General features: G+C 45.9%; 1 protein-coding gene across 1 annotated transcript in view; it reads right to left on the bottom strand.

The window, feature by feature from the left end:
• mrn (general transcription factor IIH subunit 4 marionette) overlaps positions 1 to 21,109 on the bottom strand; it is a 452,216-nt gene that overhangs the window by 367,462 nt on the left and 63,645 nt on the right. Inside the window, exon 2 of the mRNA XM_068376719.1 lies at positions 2,945 to 3,052. Coding sequence (XP_068232820.1) covers positions 2,945 to 3,052 — 108 coding nt within the window. The remainder of the gene's footprint in view (positions 1 to 2,944; positions 3,053 to 21,109) is intronic.

Genomic DNA, 21,109 nt, shown 5'->3' with positions numbered 1-21,109 from the left:
GGTGAATAGGCGATACCAAAATCGCCTGAGCGCGCTGACGAGCAGGTGAACGCTGGCGCGTAGGCGATCGTTGACGCGTGGGAGAACGCTGGCAAATAGGCGATACTAAAATCGGCTGTTTGAGCAGGCGAGCAGGTGAACGCTGGCGAGCAGGTGATCGCTGGCGAGCAGGAGATCGCTGGCGAGCAGGAGGTCGACGCGTGAGATCCTGTGAAGGAACAGGTGGTGCGGCGCGTTCACGAGCAGGAACAGGAAGATTGCCGGCGCGTTGGCGAACATGTGCTTTGACACACGCGCTGAACGATGTCGCGTAGCCACAGGGTCAGAAGACTGATGGTGAGCAGGGAACTCAGCAGGAACTGTAGGATGGTCAGAAACCGCAGGGCGATGATCCTCAAATGAGCGCTGACGCTCAGAAGAGCGCTGATGAGCAGGAGAGCGCTGTCGAGGAGGGCAAACATCAGGAGAGCGCCGACGAGCAGGTGAGCGCCGACGAGCAGGAGAGTCCTGACGAGCAGGGGAGCGTTGACGAGCAGGAGAGCGCTGACAAACAGGAGAGCGTTGCCAAACAGGAGAGCGTTACCGAACAGGAGAGCGCTAGCGATCAGGAAGCGCTGATGAGCAGGAGAGCGCCTGTGCGCTAACACTGAGCAGGAGCAGGCCGGAAGACCATGCCTGTCCGCCGGGAGACTGATGTCCGTCGGAGGACCGTTCTCCGTCGGGAAGACCGTCGTCCGTCGGGAAGACCGTTGCCCGTCAGACTGCTGTCCATCTGCATCAGGGCGGAGGAAGGAGTTGTAGGCTGCAAACGTAGATTCAAAAAGGCGCCTCTTAGCCCCCTTATAGGGAGATGAGAGGCCCTTACGACGAGGCGGACGGTGAGCCTTACAGCGAAGGAGGCCAACAGCAACAGCAGCAGAAGAATCCTCCGAAGAGGAGTATCTATGAGTGTACTCTCTCGCGAACGAAAGAGAAACACTTCGTAGAAGAGACTGGTCAGCCAGTGACCAAAAAGGAGCAATCCTCCGAAGAGGGACTCCTGCAGTTGCCCAGCCCCTTGAGCGAAACTGCAGGTGTGACCGCTCAGCACCAAGAGCATAGTCGCACGAAAAAAAGGCAAGAGAAGAACCCCCCAAAAGGGGAAAAACTCAAGCCTGGACAGGAAAAACTTCCCTCGGAAGGAAAGTTACCTGCCCAAGGAGGCAAGCCTCCCGAGTTCTAAAATGAACTGGAGAGCTGCCAATCGTCACAGGAGTACTTCCAGTAGAAGGAGACATGTCCCTGACGAAAATCCAAAGGGGAGGCAGCAACAGCCGAATCCCCAGGCCTCTACAAGACAGCTCACACCGTAGCCATATTACAGAAACGAACTAGATCGGTAACTGTAAAAAAATAAAAACAAAAAACACTAGTACACATTCATTCTCCCGAGAAGGCTACGAAGAGGAATCCCGACGGAAAGGAAACAAGAATTACACAACAGGCACGTGCCCTCACAACCACTTACACTCACGGAAGGAGAGCTGTAACCAAAACAGAATTATAACAATTATAATTATGAAACTATGTAATTATGTAATTTAAAAAAGAATGAACAATAAAGAAAGAACGAAAACCCCGAAAGGAATCGTTCTACAAGCTGAAAATTAACAACTACAATTAGATTCATAAACTAATTGAGACAAAACGTACGGCGTAGCAACCCCCCCCCCACACGGGAAGGAAGCTACAAGGGCGTAGTAACACATAGTAAAAGGGTGAACGACCTCAAGAGAGAGAGAGAGAGAGACCGAAGTCAAACTCGATCGCAACCCATAAAATTACGCCGTGGTGGCCTAACTGCCGAGGACTCCACGGAGATATCGTACACTACACACACAGCTCTGAAAAGGAAACTTACTGATTTCTATACTCAAATATATATACAAACATGAAAACATGTTTACATATATATTGAGTAAAAGAAAAGTAAGCAATTAAGTAAAGACAAAACAAACAATGGCTGCCAAGGGAGGACCAAGACAGAGACGTCTGTCCCAGTCCGAGCCAAAAGTGAAAGTGAGCATTCACCTGTGTGTGAGGGGGGGAGGGGTAGCTAGCTACCACTCCCCTACCCCCCTGCTAACTAGCGAGGGGGTATTACACCCGCGTTAATTTCTAATGGCTCGCCATTTCAGCTGCGCTAAAAGGTAAACCCAATGTAAATAGCATGGTTTGTATTTCGGTTACGGAACAATTACATATTTGCAAGTCATACTACGTAGTTTACGTCACATGCTAAGAGTTGACGTCATAGAATGGCGGAATGATTTCCTTCCACCATCAAGTCTTTAGAGTTGTTCGTTGGTTTTTAAAGTAGGGGGAAAAATCCTTGATCCTATCCCTTTCAAGCTTACGAACATAGCGATCATATTCCAAAAGGAAAAATACACACATGCCCTCTGCATTTTACATACTGTGTGGGGATCAAGAGCAGCTTTTGAAAGCTGGTCTTGCAGCCTTACACACAAAATCTAACAACAGAGGAGCCATCTTGAAAATCAAATTAAATTAAACTGTCCAAGCTGGACCAACAAAAAACCATCTTATTCGTGTGAAAAAGAAAGGAAAATCCAATATCAGCGAAAGCCATAAACAATAATCAAACAATGGGTACTTCACCAAATTTGTAGACAAAGCAAACCTACAACATAGCGAATTTCCGACGTGTTGTCTCGAACAACGGCAGGGAATTTCTGAGGACTTATGGGAATGGTTGCGGTTACCTAGTTAGAGGGCGCACAGGTATGACCACCTGCTCACCTGTCGGTGATTGCAGCGAAAATTTAATTTCTGCCGTGCACGCGACTAATCGGCAGGATTAAGCTTTATATATATGTAACTACCAGGGAAGTTACATATTTAAAAGTTCATATTCAATTAATAAATGCAGTACTGTACATACTTGCCAGGTTCATGAGGTGGAATCCAAGATGCAACCGTCACATGCAGGATTGGTTTAAGGACAAAAAATACCCTTAGGATGAAATGACGACTCAGCTCTGGAAGCTCCCTAATCAATAAAAAATAATGAAAATTATTAAATTGATTTTTAGCCAAGTAATTCAGAATCAGATACAGTATACAGTAAATACATTGGTTAAAAACTTCTCTTCATGAGATAAAAATGACAAATTTGGAAGTAATATGACATAAGTGGAAATAATTTGTATTTTTCCTAACAATATAACCCTGGAGCTATTCATAGGTGATATTAATTTCAGTGTAGGTAAAAGACGAGCCATAAGATTTTAGTGAGGGATAACTAACCCCCCCCCCAACTAGTTAGCAGGTGGGATAGGGGTTACCCCACTACCCCGCTCACTCACAAACCTGGGCTGAGCACCCACTTTACTTGCAAGCAGGACTTTTTTTGGGATAGGGCTGGCAGGCCAATTTGTATAAATAGCTCTAAGTTTGCATTGTTAGGAAAAATGATATTTTCATTATAAAATAAATTTTTGAATATACTTACCCGGTGAATATATAAATAGCTGACGTCTCCGACGACCCGACAGATTCCAAAAAACTCGCGAGCGATCGCCATGAAGGTAGCGGGTGTGCCCACCAGCACCGACTATCGGCCAGATACCGCATATACTTCTCAACCACTAGAGTTCTTCTCAGTCCGCAGGGTCTCTATCGGGGAGGAAGGGAGGGCCTTTAATATTATATATTCACCGGGTAAGTATATTCAAAAATTTATTTTATAATGAAAATATCATTTTTAAATATTAAACTTAGCCGGTGAATATATAAATAGCTGATTCACACCCATGGTGGTGGGTAGAGACCAGTATTATAACAATAAAGGCGTATATGCTCAAGAGTTTTTGACAAATATTTCATAAAAACAAACTTAAGTATAGGTACCTGGTAAGGAAGCTGACTCTGATGATTACTCTGCCTCATTAGTCCGCTTTCCTCACGAAGCCCAGCCATCCTCTCAGGATGCTGAAAGACTCCCAGGAGCTGTTATATCCAGGGCGAACACCCCTATAACAGGACCTCATTAATACCCTTAATCTGGGCGCTCTCAAGAAACAACATTTTGACCACCCGCCAAATCAAAAAGATTGCGAAAGACTCCTTAGTCTCCCGTACAACCCAAAATAAGATTAAAAATTACAAGAGTAGATTAAAAGGATATTGGGATTAAGGGAATGTAGTGGTAGAGCCTTCACCCACTACTGCACTCGCTGCTACGAATGGTCCCAGTGTGTAGCAGTCCTCATAAAGAGTCTGGACATCTTTCAAGTAATATGAAGCGAATACCGACTTCTCCAAAAGGTCGCGTCCATAATACTTTTAATGGATCTATTTTGCTTAAACGCTATTGAAGTTGCCATCGTTCTAACTTCATGAGCCTTGACTTTAAGTAAATTACGATCCTTCTCACTTAAATGAGAGTGTGCCTCCCGAATCAAAAGTCTAATAAAATAAGACCACGCATTCTTAGACATGGGCAAAGAGGGCTTTTTAACGGAGCACCATAAAGCCTCTGAATAACCTCGTAGCGGTTTAGCTCTGGATAAATAAAATTTAAGAGCTCTAACGGGGCACAGCACTCTTTCAACTTCATTCCCCACAATCTCAGAAAGACTGGGGATTTCAAATGATTTAGGCCAAGGACGAGACGGAAGTTCATTCTTGGCCAAAAAACCAAGTTGAAGAGCGCATACTGCTTTATTAGTGAGAAGCCGATGTTCTTGCTAAAAGCATGTATCTCACTAATCCTTTTAGCCGAAGCCAAGCTCACCAAAAAAAGTGTCTTGAGGGTAAGATCCTTCAGGGAGGCTGAATTTAATGGTTCAAACCTGTCTGACATAAGGAACTGTAGGACCACGTCCAAGTTCCAAGCAGGAGTCGAAATATGACGCTCCTTGGAAGTCTCGAAAGACTTAAGCAGGTCTTGGAGATCTTTGTTATTAGAAAGATCCAAACCCCTATGCCTGAAAACAGAAGCTAACATGCTTCTGTAGCCTTTAATGGTGGATGCAGAGAGGGAGCGACCGTTTCTCAGATAAAGCAGAAAATCCGCAATCTGCGCTACAGAGGCACTTGGAAGAGGAAATAGAGGAGGACTTGCACCAGTCTCTAAATACCTCCCATTTCGACTGATAGATCCTGATGGTAGAGGATCTTCTAGCCCTCGCGATCACTCTAGCTGCCTCCTTCGAAAACCCTCGAGCTCAAGAGAGTCTTTCGATAGTCTGAAGGCAGTTAGACGAAGCGTGGGGAGGCTTTGATGAAAACTCTTTACGTGAGGCTGTCGCAAGAGATCCATCCGCAACGGCAGACTTCTTGGAACGTCTACCAGCCATAGAAGTACCTCTGTGAACCACTCTCTCGCGGGCCAGAGTGGAGCAACCAACGTCAACCTGGTCCCTTCGTGAGAGGTGAACTTCTGCAGCACCTTGTTTAGGATCTTGAAAGGTGGAAAGGCATAAACGTCCAGGTGAGACCAGTCCAGCAGGAAAGCGTCTATGTGGGCTGCCTCTGGATCTGGAACTGGAAAGCAGTAAGTCGAGAGCCTCTTTGTCAGTGAAGTCGCAAAAAGATCTATGGTGGGTTGACCCTATGTTATCCATAGCTTCTCGCACACAGTCTTGTGCAACGTCAACTCCATGGAGATGACTTGTCTTCTTCTGCTGAGGCAGTCCGCCAAGACATTCATTTTTCCTTGCACAAATCTCGCCAAAGGAGAGATGTTACTTGCCTTAAATGGAGTTCCTTCTGATCCGTGGACCAAAGACCCGAGCATTCCAGACTGTCCAGTGGAGCTCTCTAACCCAAATCCGATGCATCTGAATACAACACATGGTTTGGGTTCTTGATCGCAAGAGAAAGGCCTTCTCGAAGTCTGATGTTGCTGTCCCACCAAGTCAGACATGTCTAGACTGAGTTGGAGATTGGGAAAGAGATACTCTCTAAGCCCTTCTCCTTGTTCCAATGGTTTAGGTGAAATTGGAGAGGGCAAAGGTTGAGTCTCCCCAGAGAGATAAACTACTCCAGCGATGAAAGAGTTCCCATGAGGCTCGTTCAAACTCTTACAGAGCAACTGTTTTTCTCTTGCAAGTGAAGGACTTTTAACAGAGCTTGTTCCATTCTTGTGGGAGACGAAAAGGCCCGAAAAATCCGACACTGTATCTCCATTCCCAAATAAAGAATAGTCTGGGATGGAGTACTGTAAGTTACGACTTCTCTACGTTCACTATGAGACCTAGCTCCTTGGTTAGGTCTAATGTCCATTAGAGGCTCTCCAGACAGCGATTTAATGATGACGCCCTGATTAGCCAGTCGTCAAAATAAAGGGAGGCTCTGAATCCTCAAAAAATGTAGAAAGCTTGCTACATTTTGCAAGGGCCTTGTAAAAACAAGAGGAGCAGGAATGAGGCCGAAGCACAGTGCTCGAAATTGGTACATTACTTTCCCGTCCACAAACCTCAGATGTTATTGAAAGTTTGGATGAATCGGGATGTGGAAGTATGCATCCTGAAGGTCGAGAGAGACCATCCAGTCGCCTTCCCTTACTGCTGCCAAGACAGATTTGGTAGTCTTCATCGTGAACTTTGTCTTGACAATGAACACATTGAGCGCACTTACATGTTAAGTACTCCTGCAGTGAACGTGGCTGCCAGATCATTGGAGCCATCCCTGATAGCCTTGTTCCTGCAGTGAACGTGGCTGCCAGATCATTGGAGCCATCCCTGATAGCCTTGTTCATGCATGACATAATTGTACAGCAATACATTGACAGCTGGAGAGACCTTCTTACTTAAGGCTCCCAGGGACCAATCCAACAAATAAAAACTTCAAACGCTCGAAAAAACTCCTAACAGGAGATGGTCTAGCTCTGAAGCAGACCATAAAATCTTGGAGCGTCTCATGGCTAGACGACGAGGAGAGTCCACTAGGCTTAAGAAGTCTCCCTGGGCAGAGGCAGGTACTCCCAAGCCGAGGACTTCTCCTCGAGCTTCTCCTGTGTCACACCAGACGCCCGAGCGAGAAGCTAATTAAGAAGGAGGAAAAGCAAAAGCAGACTTTCCTAAACTTCTCCTGGATTCCAACCAGTCTCCCAGTAAGAGCATGGCCCTCTTGGAAGAACAAGAGAGAACTGACTTCGTAAATGTAGGAGTCGAAGAAAGTCATGCCAAGAGTAAACTCAGACGGCGAAGCAGCCGTTACAAAACGAGTAGGACAAAATTTCACTAAAGAAATTCATAATTAAAAAACAAGGGATTGTTGGACCACCCTAGGTTACTCCTCTTCTGAATGACTCCCCAAAGGTACATTAGTCGAAAGGGGGTCATCAACTTCTTCAGAAGGAACATCATCTGATAAATCTAAAGTCTTGCGAGAAGGAGATTTATATTCAGAATGACGTGAAGGAAAAGCCTGACAGGCTACATCAACTTGTATATGAACAGAAGTTGAAGTTGGAGGGTCGATGTCACGTTGTGACTGCAGAGAATGTTATTCTACTACACGTCGTGACAGAAGTAACTGACGTTCAAACGTCCCGTAGTAACAGCGGTGACTGCTGTTCGATGCTATATCGTGACTACGATGACTGACCCTCGACGTCACGTCATGTCTACGGTGTCTACCGCTCAACGTCACGTCGTGTCTGCGGTGTCTGCAGCTCAACGTCACGCTGTGACTGCGGTGGCTGACGTTCAAAGCGATCAAAGTTACATCGAGATTTATGCTCCGCATCTCATTTAACAGCAAAGCTGTCACTAGGGATAACGTCAGCGTGGCGTAACAAAGCTCGTCTAGAAGGTTGAAGACCCGAATCACGTATCCCAGAACCGTGACGTACCAAAAGCAAAGGATCCTTTCGCACAGGAACAGGATCGAAAGCTTCTATTAAAGAAGAAAGCTTTAACAGCATATCTTGCAAAACACTTAATTTCGGATCAACCTGTGACTGCGGTGGCTGACGTTCAAACGTCACGTAGTAACAGCGGTGACTGCTGATCGATGCTATATCGTGACTACGGTGACTGACACTCGACGTCACGTTGTGTCTACGGTGTCTACCGCTCAACGTCACGTCGAGTCTGTGGCAGAAACGTCTGTACATGAACGGGACTCTTATGATGACTACAGCTAGGACGTTGAACTTGTTCTGAAGGAACTAATAAACGTTTCAACCGTCTCGAAACTTTACGCCCAGGCTTCTAAAGAGACGAATCATCGGAAGACGAGGAGAAACTTCGTCTCTCCTGTCTTATGGCAAGGACGTGCTTGACGAGCAACGTCTGATACCTTTGAGGGAACGTCTGTTCGTTGGTTTACACTCCTCACTCCCTTAGGTCCTACGACATTCCTTCTCCCTGGTGCAGGGGAGCCTGAAGGAGGTCTCGGACTAGGCAAGTGACAAGCACGAACAAACGAACCCTCCGCAACACAGAACATGTTTTTTGCACTTACTTCACTGATATCGCATTTTTTAATAATTTCACATTAGACATGAATAAAACTGATTTCTACCTGAAGCACGCAATTCTCCCTTAAATCAAAAGGTTAGAATTGCGAAATGAGTCGTATAATGTAAGCACATTAGTACAAAATGAAACACACATGCAAAAATCAATAGACATATACATATACTGTATATCGAATAAAACGGAAATATATAAAGTTAAAAAGATCAGTAACTGGGGATGAGACTAAACACTAGTTCACTAAGGACTACGTTTTCAATCTCTCACCGTACAGTGCCTTGGGACGAGAACAAAAACTAGAACGTTTTATCCTCTCTCCCCGTACAGAGACTTGGGACGAGAGTAAAAAACTGAATCGAGAACAACGTTACTCGCTCCCAAACACCTTGTACAGAGACTTGGGACGAGAATAAAGATCGGATCGTTCTCTCTTTCTCTCTCTCTCTCCCCCTCTCTTTCCCTCTCTCTCTCTCTTGTCACTCACAAGAGAATGGCCCACTCATCCTTCGTCAATAACAGGTTATTTGACTAAAGGAAAAAACTGAAAGGACTCCGAAATTGAAAATTAACATGTTCCTTTAAATTAGTATCTAAAAAACTTCAGTTTAAAAGAAGAATGAACAAAACGTCAAAATCAATTTACTCTTTCTGCAAAGTGAAACCGTGATTCTCTCTTTCTCTATCGTAACGATAGAGCGCAAACTGCGTAGCATAAATAAACCAAACGTTAGTTCATCTTTGAAAAACAGCACAAAGACTATTCAAAGAATAAATTTCTAAAAATACTCATCTCATCACTCTTACAGAGCAACTGTTTTAATCTAAACAAAAATAAAAGTTGAATGGGCTCAACGTTGTTTAACTTCGTTTTCCAAGTTAGGACCGCCTACAAAGAATAGGTAAAGGCCGCATATAAACAAAAACATAAAATTTATCTCGATGTTTAGTAAAAATGGAAAGCTAATCGAAGAGGCCTAATAAAGGCGGGTGAGATATAAAATATATAGAGGTAAATCTATAAATATCAACAATAATTTATAAAGTGATAAAATAATTACTAAAAGCCTTTAACACACTTCCGTACACTGAGGGAAGGGTCGGCCATCTTTTCTCTATGGAAAAACCAGAGCGAGATTAAAAAAGCAAGGGCAAAAAACTTTTCCTCTCCTTTCAAAAGCATTTCTTTTGAAGATAGTATTGAATAATCCAACACGGCGAAAGCAATAAAACCAAAACCAAGTACTTCACCAATTCGGTAGAAAACTCGAGGTCTAGAGCGAGCGGAACCAATGTTGTCGGTGACACCGACAGAGAAGAACTGGAGTGGTTGAGAAGTATATGCGGTATCTGGCCGATAGTCGGCGCTGGTGGGCACACCCGCTACCTTCATGGCGATCGCTCGCGAGTTTTTTGGAATCTGTCGGGCCGTCGGAGACGTCAGCTATTTATATATTCACCGGCTAAGTTTAATATTTAAAAATACAAATTACATACAAATATAAGAAATTTGTAGATCATTTGTATTTTTCCTAACTATAAAAACCTTAGCTATTTAATAGGGGTATTACTTTCGGCATAGCTGATATGACGAGCCATTAATTTTTAATGAGGGTTAACTACCCCCGCTAGTTAGCGGGGGTAGGGAGGGTAGCTTGCTACCACTCCCCCTCACACACCTGTGATTGAGCTCACTTTGCTTGGAGGTAGGACTTCAAGGGGGATAGGGCTGGCGGGCAAGTTTGGTTAAACAGCTAAGGTTTGTATAGTTAGGAAAAATACAAATAATCTACGAATTAGTCATTTGTTCCGTAACTGGAATACAAACCACGCTATTTAATGGGGGTGACTCACCCATTAGGAAAGGTGGACGTCCCAGCTAATCTGGCTTTTTGGCTTTACCCGGGGGCTCCAACGCATTCAAGAAATAAGGAGCCCCTGCACCTCGCTAAAACCTTGCTACGCAAGGTTTGTGGCCTACGCAAGCTGTGAGTGAAGGTATGTAGAAATGTGACTCGTCCTAGAAAGTTGTTCTGAAGTTCTATAGATGGAAAACTATGCACTAAGACTTTCCCAATACCACCTCGTCAGGGTATAGAGACGCAAGTGTGTTAATCGTAATACTAAGTACACAAGGGAGCATGGTTTACCTGCAGTGGTTTGAGATCAGCTATGTAGAGAACCCAGGATGCTGCTTTCCCCAAGAGAGGGGAAAATGAAGAATAGAATAAGGGCCAGTCAAACCTTATCATTCATGCAGACTAAAACCGGGTAACAATGCCCTCAACCTTCTGCTACTTGTCCAATAAACCCAGCTGTTGTGCAGCCACCACAGGACCGATAGAAAACCTATTGAGTCTCCTGTGGGTCACGTCTTGCAGGTAGTGGGATGTGAACGTGTTTTGAAGTTTTCACACCACAGCTTGAAGAACCTGCGTCACTGAATAATTTCTTTTGAAGGCCAGGGACGTAGCTATGCCCAACCTCATGTGCTCTGGGGCGACGTGACGGAGGAGGGTCTGGATTCAATGCAAGGTCAATGACCCTGCAAATCCATGCTGAGATGGTGTTCTTGGTGACCCTCCTCTTGGTCCTTCCTGTGCTGACGAATAGTGCTGGCACACGAGGACGGGCTGCGGCTGCTCTCTTGAGGTACAGCCTCAAACTTCTTACTGGGCATAGTAAGAGATGGTCTGGGTCATCTGTTACAGTACGGAGACTAGAAATCCGGAAGGAGTCGAATCGAGGATCCGCTACTCCCGGGTTCTGAGTCTTAGCAATAAACTTAGAGACGAAGCTGAACGTTAACTCTCCCCATCCCCTTGAATGGGCAATGTCGTATGAGAGACCATTAAAGTTCGCTGACTTGCATGGCCGAGGCCAAAGCTAGCAGGAACATCGTCTTCCAAGTCAGGTGGCGATCTGTTGCCTGGCGTAATGGTTCATATGAGAACTCGAACCACGTTCCATGGGGGAGATCTCACTTCCGACTGAGGGCAGGTAAGTTCATAACTCCGTATGAGTAGAGAAAGTTCTAGCAATGAGGAAATGTCCATTCCATTCAGCCTGAAGGCGAGGCTTAAGGCTGAGCGATACCCTTTCACTGCCGAGACTGATAGGCGCATATCTTCACGCAAATACATGAGGAACTCCGCTATTGCTGGAATATTGGCATCGAGTGGAGAGATACCCCTTCCATGACAGCAACCACAGAAGACTTTCCACTTTGCCTAGTAGACTGCCGCTGATTTTCGCAGATGTCCAGACATCCTAATTGCAACTTGCTGCGAAAATCCTCTCTCAGAGAGGAGATGCTGGATAGTCTCAAGGCGTGAAGTCGTAGCGAACCTATAGCTTTGTGGAAGATGTTGGCATGTGGTTGTTTGAGTAGATTGTGTTGTGGAGGGAGTTTTCTTGGTGGCTCCATTAGGAGTTGCAGAAGGTCCAAGAACCATTCTGCGTGATGCTATAGCGGAGCTATGAGGGTCATTGAAAGATTGACCGATGTTCTGGTCTTGTTGAGTACCCTCCTCATCAGACACAACAGGGGAAAGGTGTAAACGTCGATGTTGTCCCACCATTGTTGGAAAGCATCTTGCCAGAGAGCCTTGGGGTCTGGGAAACAGTACAGCGGGAGCCTGAAATTCAGGGCCATTGCGAAGAGGTCCACAGTCGGAGAACCCCACAAAGTCAGGACTTTGTTGGCTACTAGATGATCCAAAGACCACTCGGTACTCACTATCTGAGATGCCCTGCTCAGGTTGTCGGCGAGCACATTCCTTTTGCCTGGATTGAGGCGTGCCGATAGTGGTATCGAGTGGATTTCGGCCCATCTCAGTATCTCTGATGCTAGATGGGATAGTTGCTGCGAAAAAGTACCTCCTTGTTTGTTGGTGTAGGCCACTACTGTGGTGTTGTCGCTCATCACCACCACAGAGTGACTTGCCAGGAACTGTTGGAACTGTTGAAGGGCCAGAAAGACGGCCTTCATCTCTAGGAGATTTATGTGGAGGTACTTTTCTGACTCTGACCAGAGGCCTGAGGTCGTGTGGTGCAGCCTGTGCCCCCCCCCCCCTCCCCCTTCCTTTGAAGCGTCTGAAAACAGCATCAAATCCGGGGGGAGGACGAGAAGATCCACTACCTTTCATAGATTCTCGTCTGTCACCCACCACTCGAGGTCTGTCAGTTCAGCAGGTCCCGTGGGGATCTGGATGTCCAGGGAGTCGTGTGCTTGATTCCACCGGGACTTGAGTCGCCACTGGAGGGATCTCATCCTGAGGCGACCATTGGGAACTAGACGGGCCAGCAATGAAAGGTGACCGAGGAGACGTAGCAACGATTGGGCTGGAAGTTCTTCTCGTCTGAAGCTATTCATCTCCGAGAAGTTGGGGGCCAAGCCACTTGAAGATCTTGAATTCTGGCCCAGCCTTTCAGCCTACCCAGATTGTTACGTGAGACAGCGAGATGAACCTGCATCCCGCGAGGAGACGGTACCAAAGGAAGTCATTGTCTTCGAACATGACAAGGCACAGGCAATCCTTACCAAGACCCTGAAAGGAGCCGGATACACCAACTCCAAAGTCTCAGCACTGAGCAAGAGGCATCCAACCTTTATCGCTTCTTCCTCCAGAGCTTTCCCCTTTTCAGAGAAAGCCCTTGACTGTGTCATTAAAGCAGTCGAAGAGGGCAAACCCTGCCCAATTCTAGAGGAATGTAAGCCACTGTCTCTAGCTGTACCTACCTGCGAGGAGAAGTGGAAAGATGTACATCTAACCTTCTCCGTCTCGAAGTTGGATCCGGAGATAGCAGGCCAACAGTTCAACGAGAGCCTTCCAAAGTTGCCAGATCATCTCTTGAGAAGGGAACAGGAGACGAAAGAAAGACTTCTGTCTGATCAGAACTGTTTGGAAATGTGTGCAGGCCTACATAACGCCCCAGACATGTGAATCGTCTTAGCCAAGTATCACATGGGTACTGAACCAACCGTGTGTCACACGATCGTACATACTTCATTTTGTGCTTGTATCTTCGCTCTCCCCTCGCACTAAAAAGAACCTGAAATAACATGTCTATTTTCTCATCGGTAACAATGTCGACTTTTGAACATGAAAATTCTTGTTGCTTGAGATTTTGTATATAAAGGAGAGTGTTCTACAATAAACCCACTCAGTTGTTTTCAACTTGCCTTTGAGTCACAACCTTTTTCCTACCCCCATCACATTGGTGACCCCGGAGTGACCCGCTCCTCCCGCCTCCCCCCATCCTCCCTCCCCCTGCCTCTCATCGTTACTATGACGCCGTCAACGCATACCTTCTGCAGCAGTACTCGCCGTTGCCAGCCGCCCGTATAGCAACGTTTTTTCAGCTCTCTCAACAACCGTTGGGGGACCAAAGAGTTTCGCTCACTCTCGGGAAAATGACCAGTAATACTCGCCTGCAACCTGCCGCAGACGGCTCTCCTCGTGATGTGAACCCACTTCATGACCTTCAAACCTCCATCAACGCCTCCACTCATGACGTAGAGGACACCTATACAACTTCAACCGAAGCTGACGTGAATGCCGTAGGACATACACGCCTATGAACGCCGTAGGCCTGTGAATGCCGTAGGACACGCCTATTTATGCCGTAGGACACATACGCCTATGAATGCCGTAGGACACACTCGCTTATGAATGCCGTAAGACACGCCTATGAATGCCGTAGGACACACTCGCCTACCCTGTGACGAGCCGGAGCTGGAACAACACCTATGAATGCCGTAGGACACACTCGCCTACCCCGTGACGAGCCGGAGTGGCAACAAAGCCACCCATCATCCACCACTCTCTCGCACCCCAACCAACGACTTCTACAGCCACTCACTGCCGCTAATCGGCACAGTTTTTACTACTACCTCTCCAGATTCAGGGCACCTATTTAACATGTCCAGTATGTCATTTTTAGGGGGGGAGCAATGTACCAACCGTGTGTCACACGATCGTACATACTTCATTTTGTGCTTGTATCTTCGCTCTCCCCTCGCACTAAAAAGAACCTGAAATAACATGTCTGTTTTCTCATCGGTAACAGTGTCGACTTTTGAACATGAAAATTCTTGTTGTTTGAGATTTTGTATATAAAGGAGAGTGTTCTACAATAAACCCACTCAGTTGTTTTCAACTTGCCTTTGAGTCACAACCATCTCTCGGCCCGTCACAGTACCCTTGTGAAGGACTTGTATACTTTTGTCAGGTCAAGGAGGACCTGTAAAGAGCACGTGTTTGCTGCAGCAACGGTGAAACATGAGCTCAGAAAACTGATTTCATCATGTATGTGGGGCAAAGACCTTTTCCCATAGGAAGTGGTCCAAGAAGACATTGCCGAAGCAACCACGGAGAATAGGAACATTTTCCAAAAGTGGGGCATGTCTTCAAAGAGGAGGTCTTCCTCAAACAGCGGTCCCCAGCCTAAGAACAAGAAGGCAAAAAGACCACGTAGACCTGCACAACTTCCGGCCGTGACCATAGCCACGGTGCCTCAAACCACCTTCCAGATGGTCCCTCAACAGTTGGTAGCCCAGTCACCTGTGTTTAACCCAGGCTTTGAGAGCCACTCGACCACCTTTCGGCTCTACAAAGGTAGAGGCCCAAGAAGAGGTTCCTCAGGAAACCCCCCAAGGGGCAGAGGAGGACGCGGTCACAGAAACAAGTCCTCTGGAACCCCTAGGTAATGAGGGGTTCCAGGTAGGGGGCAGACATTTTCACTTTCGGGATTGTTGGACCTTCGATCCCTGGGCCCACAGCCTAATCACGAATAGACTCAGATGGAGATGGAACGAAATTCCACCCCCTTTTCCAGAATTCTTCCAACACTCCACCCCCTTGTTGAGAAGAATATACCTCAGAACTCTTAAACAAGTCCATCAAGTTCCAGGGAGGGCTGTTTTGTGTTCCCAAGAAAGACTCAGACAAACTCAGTCATTCAAGACTTGTCTCCACTCAACAAGTTCATCAAGAACAACAAGTTCTGGATGCTTACCTTGCAACACATAAGGCTCCTTCTACCCAAAGGGGCATACACAGTCTCAATAGACATGGCAGATGCTTACTGGCACCTACCAGTCAGTCGCCCCCTCTCCTCCTACCTAGGATTCAAGCTACAGAAGACAAAATTCATCTTCAAAGCGATGCCCTTTGGACTAAACATAGCCCCAAGGATATTCACAAAGCTAGCAGATACAATCGTCCAGCAACTACGCTCCGAGGGCAGCATCCAAGACTACTTGCCTGCAAGCGGCCGGAAAGGTGATCCAGTTCCTGGAGCACCTGGGCTTCAAGATCAATCGCAAGAAGTCTCGCCTTTCTCCAGCTCAGAAGTTCCAATGGTTAGGAATCCAATGGAACCTAAAGTCACACCATCTCTCTATTCCATTCAAGAAGAGGAGAGACATAGCGGGAGCTGTCAAAAGACTAATCCGATACAAGAGCATTTCAAGACACCAACAGGAAAGAGTATTGGGCTCTCTCCTGTTTGCAGCAGGAGTCTGGAGAAGATAAGCATCAAACGCTCGAAGAGATCAACTAAGGTTGACCCTGACCCGATTGCGCTTGCTATTAAGGCCGTGGTCAACAGCCAAGAGCCTAGCACGGACAATTCCCCTGCAACCACCACAACCATCAGTGGTGATACACACGGACGCCTCCCTGGAGGGATGGGGAGGCCATTCTCACGAAAGAAAAGTGCAAGGGAATTGGTCGCACCAGTTCAAAACCTTTCACATTAACATCTTGGAGGCCATGGCAGTCTTCCTAACGTTGAAGAAACTATCCCCTCGCAGAGCAATCCACATCAGAGTGGTCCTGGACAAAGAAGTGATAGTAAAATGTCTAAATCGACAAGGCTCGAGATCACCTCACATCAATCATGTGATATTAGCCATCTTCTACCCGGCAAGGAAGAGAGGATGGCACTTATCAGCAGTTCACCTTCAAGGGTTCCGCAATGTGACGGCGGACGCTCTATCCAGGCGAAAGCCAAGAGACAGAATGGTCCCTAAACGCAGACTCATTCTCCTTCATCTCGGAAAAAGTCCCGGAACTGTAGATCGACCTCTTCGCGACGAGCGACAAGAAAAAACTACCTCGTTACGTAGCCCCTTACATAGACCCTCAAGCAGAAGCGATAGATGCCATGTCTCTCGATTGGAACAGATGGAATCGGATTTACCTGTTTCCACCAACCAATCTTCTGCTAAAAGTCCTCGACAAGCTAAGATCCTTCAGAGGGACAGCTGCAGTAGTGGCCCCCAAATGGCCCAAAAGCAATTTGTTCCCTCTAGTTCTAGAATTGAAACTGAAGCTATTTCCTCTGCTGAACCCAGTTTTATGCCAACTGGTTCAGAAGTCGACTCTTTACGTTTCATCCTCGAAAACCAACAACCTACATCTCACGATTTTCTCGCCCTCACAGCGAATAAAAAGTTTGGGATCTCGAAGAACAAAGTCGACTTCATTGAAGAGTACAAGTCAAGTTCAACTAGGAGACAATACGAGTCATCTTGGAAGAAATGGGTGTCCTTTGTGAAAACAAGGAAACCAACAGAAATATCGATAGATTTCTGTCTTTCTTTCTTCATCCACCTACATGAACAAGGCCTGGCTTCCACTACAAAAACCGCGTGTAAGTCGGCTCTAACTAGACCTCTTCTGTACGCCTTTGAGGTGGACCTCACAAGTGAAATCTTTAATAAGATACCAAAAGCATGCGCTAGACTTAAGCCGGCAACCCCTCCAAAGCCCCATCACATGGTCGTTGGAAAAAATCTTGCACTATGCTTCGAACCTGCACAATGAGGATTATACCCTAAAGGATCTGACACAGAAAGTCATCTTTCTGTTCGCAATAGCCTCAGGGGCTAGAGTTAGTGAAATGTGGCTTTATCCAGAAATGAAGGCCATATTCATTTCCTAGACATAGGAGAACTGAACCTTTTCCCTGGTCCTGCCTTTCTTGCCAAGAACGAACTGCCCACCAAGAGGTGGGGTCCTTGGAGAATCTTCCCACTGAAGGAAGATGTCTCTCTTTGCCCAGTAGAGTGTCTTAAGGTCTATCTTCAAAGAACTTCAGACTTCAAGGAAGGACAGCTCTTCCGAGGCAAAATCTCAGGATCAAATCTATCCCTAAGACAACTGAGAGTGAAGCTCACCTACTTTATTCGCAGAGCAGATCCTGACAGCACACCCACAGGTCACGATCCGAGGAAAGTTGCTTCTTCGTTGAATTTCTTTCAACACATGGACTTTGAGAGGCTCCGCTCATATACTGGGTGGAAATCATCCAGAGTCTTCTATAAACATTATGGGAAGCAAGTACATGAAATACAGGTTAAACACTTTGTGGTGGCGGCGGGTAGTGTCATAAAACCCGTCGTCTAGTGCTGCGATGAACAGTGGATTGTTTTGGAACTCAACAGTGCATCGGGTGAATAGGTATTAATACCTTCTAGTGCACATTATTATGGTGATTAATAGACTGTTTTATACAGATGCAGAACCTGACCAATAACACCAGTGCCGTGTGAACATTTGAACACAGTGTTGACGCATATCTAACATCTGAGTAAAACTAGACAGATTTGGTTTCATATTCACATTGAGTGGCATTAATCTAATAATGAATTCGTATATGTATATTCTTCCCTTACAGATCAGAAATATATATAAGAATAATGTTTACCTATGCAAGGTCAGATTTCTACTTTGTTACATCTACATTTCATAATTTATTTTTAAAAATAAATATAGAAAATGTTGCTGCGTCTTATTTTATCCTCAGTTGGTAAAAAATAAACGTAACCGAGAGTTTTATTCTATTCCTATAAATAGAAGCTTGAATCAGTACAGATGTCCAAAGCATGAAAAGGAAACCTCTAGAAAGTTTCCCTTTTGTTCTTACCGATATACAAACTGAATCCTTATAGTCGAAGACGACACTTTCCTTGCAGGGGGCAGGGAACCCATTCAAAGTAAAGGCACTTACACAAATCCACAGATATAGTACTTTCAAGTTAACTCTCTGGTAAGCTTCCATCAGGACGACATGGCCAAGCCCAAAACACGGATTTTGAGTAAAGTGAAAAATGACAAATTCATAGATAATTTGTATTTTTCCTAACTATACAAACCTTAGCTATTTAATAGGGGTTATACTTTCAGCGAAGCTGAAATGACGACCCATTAATTTTTAACGAGGGTTTACTACCCACACCGCTAGTTAACGGGGTAGGGGAGGGTAGCTTGCTATCCCCCCTCTCACACACCTGTGGTTGAGCTCACTTTGCTTGGAGGTAGGAATTCAAGGGGGATAGGGTTGGCGGGCAAGTTTGGTTAAATAGCTAAGGTTTGTATAGTTAGAAAAAATACAAATTATCTACAAATTTGTCATTTGTTCCGTAACTAGAATACAAACCACGCTATTTAATAGGGGTGACTCACCCATTAGGAAGGGTGGACATCCCAGCCAGTCTGGCTTTTGGCTTTGCCCAGGGGCTCCTTATTTGAGTGTGTAAGTACTCAAGAAATAAGGAGTCCCTGCACCTCGCTAAAACCTTGCTACGCAAGCTGTGTGTGAAGGTATGAAGAAGTGTGACTTGTCCTAGAAAGTTATTCTGAAGTTCTTTAGATGGAAACTTGTAGACTAGGACTTTCCCAATACCACCTCGTCAGGGTATGGGGATGTAACACTATTGATATTAATATGACAAATTTGTAGATAATTTGTATTTTTCCTAACTATAAAAACCTTAGCTATTTAATAGGGGTATTACTTTTGGCGTAGCTATAATGACAAGCCATTAAAATTTAACGAGGGTTTACTACCCACACCGCTAGTTAACGGGATAGGGGAGGGTAACTTGCTATCCCCCCCCCCCCTCACACACACTTGTGCTTGAACTCACTTTGCTTGGAGGTAGGACTTCAAGGGGGATAGGGCTGGCAGGCAAGTTTGGTTAAGTAGCTAAGGTTTGTATAGTTGGGAAAAATACAAATTATCTACGAATTTGTCATTTGTTCCGTAACTGGAATACAAACCACGCTATTTAATAAGGGTGACTCACCCATTAGGAAGGGTGGACGTCCCAGCCAGTACTGGCTTTTGGCCTTACCCGGGGGCTCAATATTTGAGTGTGTAAGCACCCAAGAAATAAGGAGTCCCTGCACCTCGCTAGGACCTTGCTATGCAAGGATCGCGTCCTACGCAAGCTGTGTGTGAAGGTATGATTCGTCCTAGGAAGTTGTTCTGAAGTTCTTTAGATGGAAACTTGTAGACTAGGACTTTCCCAATACCACCTCGTCAGGGTATGGGGACGTAACAGTATTAACTTAATACTAGGAACACAAGGGAGCATGGTTTACCTGCAGTGGTTTGAGGTCAGCTATGCAGAGAACCCAGGATACTGCTTTCCCCAAGAGAGGGGATGATGAAAAAAAGAATAAGGGCCTGTCAAACCTTTTCAATCATGCAGACTAAAAACTGGGTAACAATGCCCCCAACCTTCTGCTACTTGTCCAATAAGGAGCTTGAGGTTTTAAACCAGCTGTTGTGCAGCCACCACAGGGCCGATAGAGAACGTATCGAACCTCCTGTGGGTCACGTCTTGCAGGTAGTGGGCTGTGAACGTTGTCTGACGCTTCCACACCCCTGCTTGAAGGACCTGCTTCACAGAGAAATTTCTTTTGAAGGCCAGGGACGTAGCTATGCCCCTGACATCATGTGCTCTAGGGCGACATGGCGGAGGAGGATCTGGATTCAAGGCCAGATGAATGACCCTACGAATCCATGCAGAGATGGTGTTCTTGGTGACCCTCCTTTTAGACCTCCCTGTGCTGACGAATAACGCTGGCCCATGAGGACGGACTGCAGCTGTTCTTTTGAGGTATAGCCTCAAACTCATTACTGGGCATAGTAAGAGATGGTCTGGGTCATCTGTTACAGAGCGGAGACTAGAAATCTGGAATGAATCAAACCGAGGGTCCGCTACTCCAAGATTCTGAGTCTTAGCAATAAACTCAGGGACGAAGCTCAACGTTACCTCCCCCCATTCCCTTGAATGGGCGATGTCATACGAAAGACCATGAAGTTCGCGAACACGCTTGGCCGAAGCCAAAGCTAGCAGGAACACCGTCTTCCAGGTTAGGTGGCGATCTGATGCCTGGCGTAATGGTTCATAGGGAGGTCTCTTAAGAGACCTGAGAACTCGAACCACGTTCCATGGAGGAGGTCTCACTTCCGACTGAGGGCAGGTAAGTTCATAACTACGTATGAGTAGAGAAAGTTCTAGCGATGAAGAAATGTTCATTCCTTTGAGCCTGAAAGCAAGACTTAAGGCTGAGCGATAGCCTTTCACTGCCGAGACTGAAAGGCGCATTTCTTCCCGCAAATACACAAGAAACTCCGCTATTGCTGGAATAGTGGCATCGAGTGAAGAGATACCCCTTCCCCGACAGCAACCACAGAAGACTTTCCACTTTGCCTGGTAGACTGCTGCGGATGACTTTCGCAGCTGTCCAGACATCCTGATCGCAACTTGCTACGAAAATCCTCTCTCAGAGAGGAGATGCTGGATAGTCTCAAGGTGT

Source organism: Palaemon carinicauda, chromosome 7 (genome assembly GCF_036898095.1).
Source record: "Palaemon carinicauda isolate YSFRI2023 chromosome 7, ASM3689809v2, whole genome shotgun sequence".
Lineage (NCBI taxonomy): Eukaryota > Metazoa > Arthropoda > Malacostraca > Decapoda > Palaemonidae > Palaemon > Palaemon carinicauda.
Note: the sequence above shows the minus strand (reverse complement) of the source record. Positions and strands in the feature narration are given on the sequence as shown.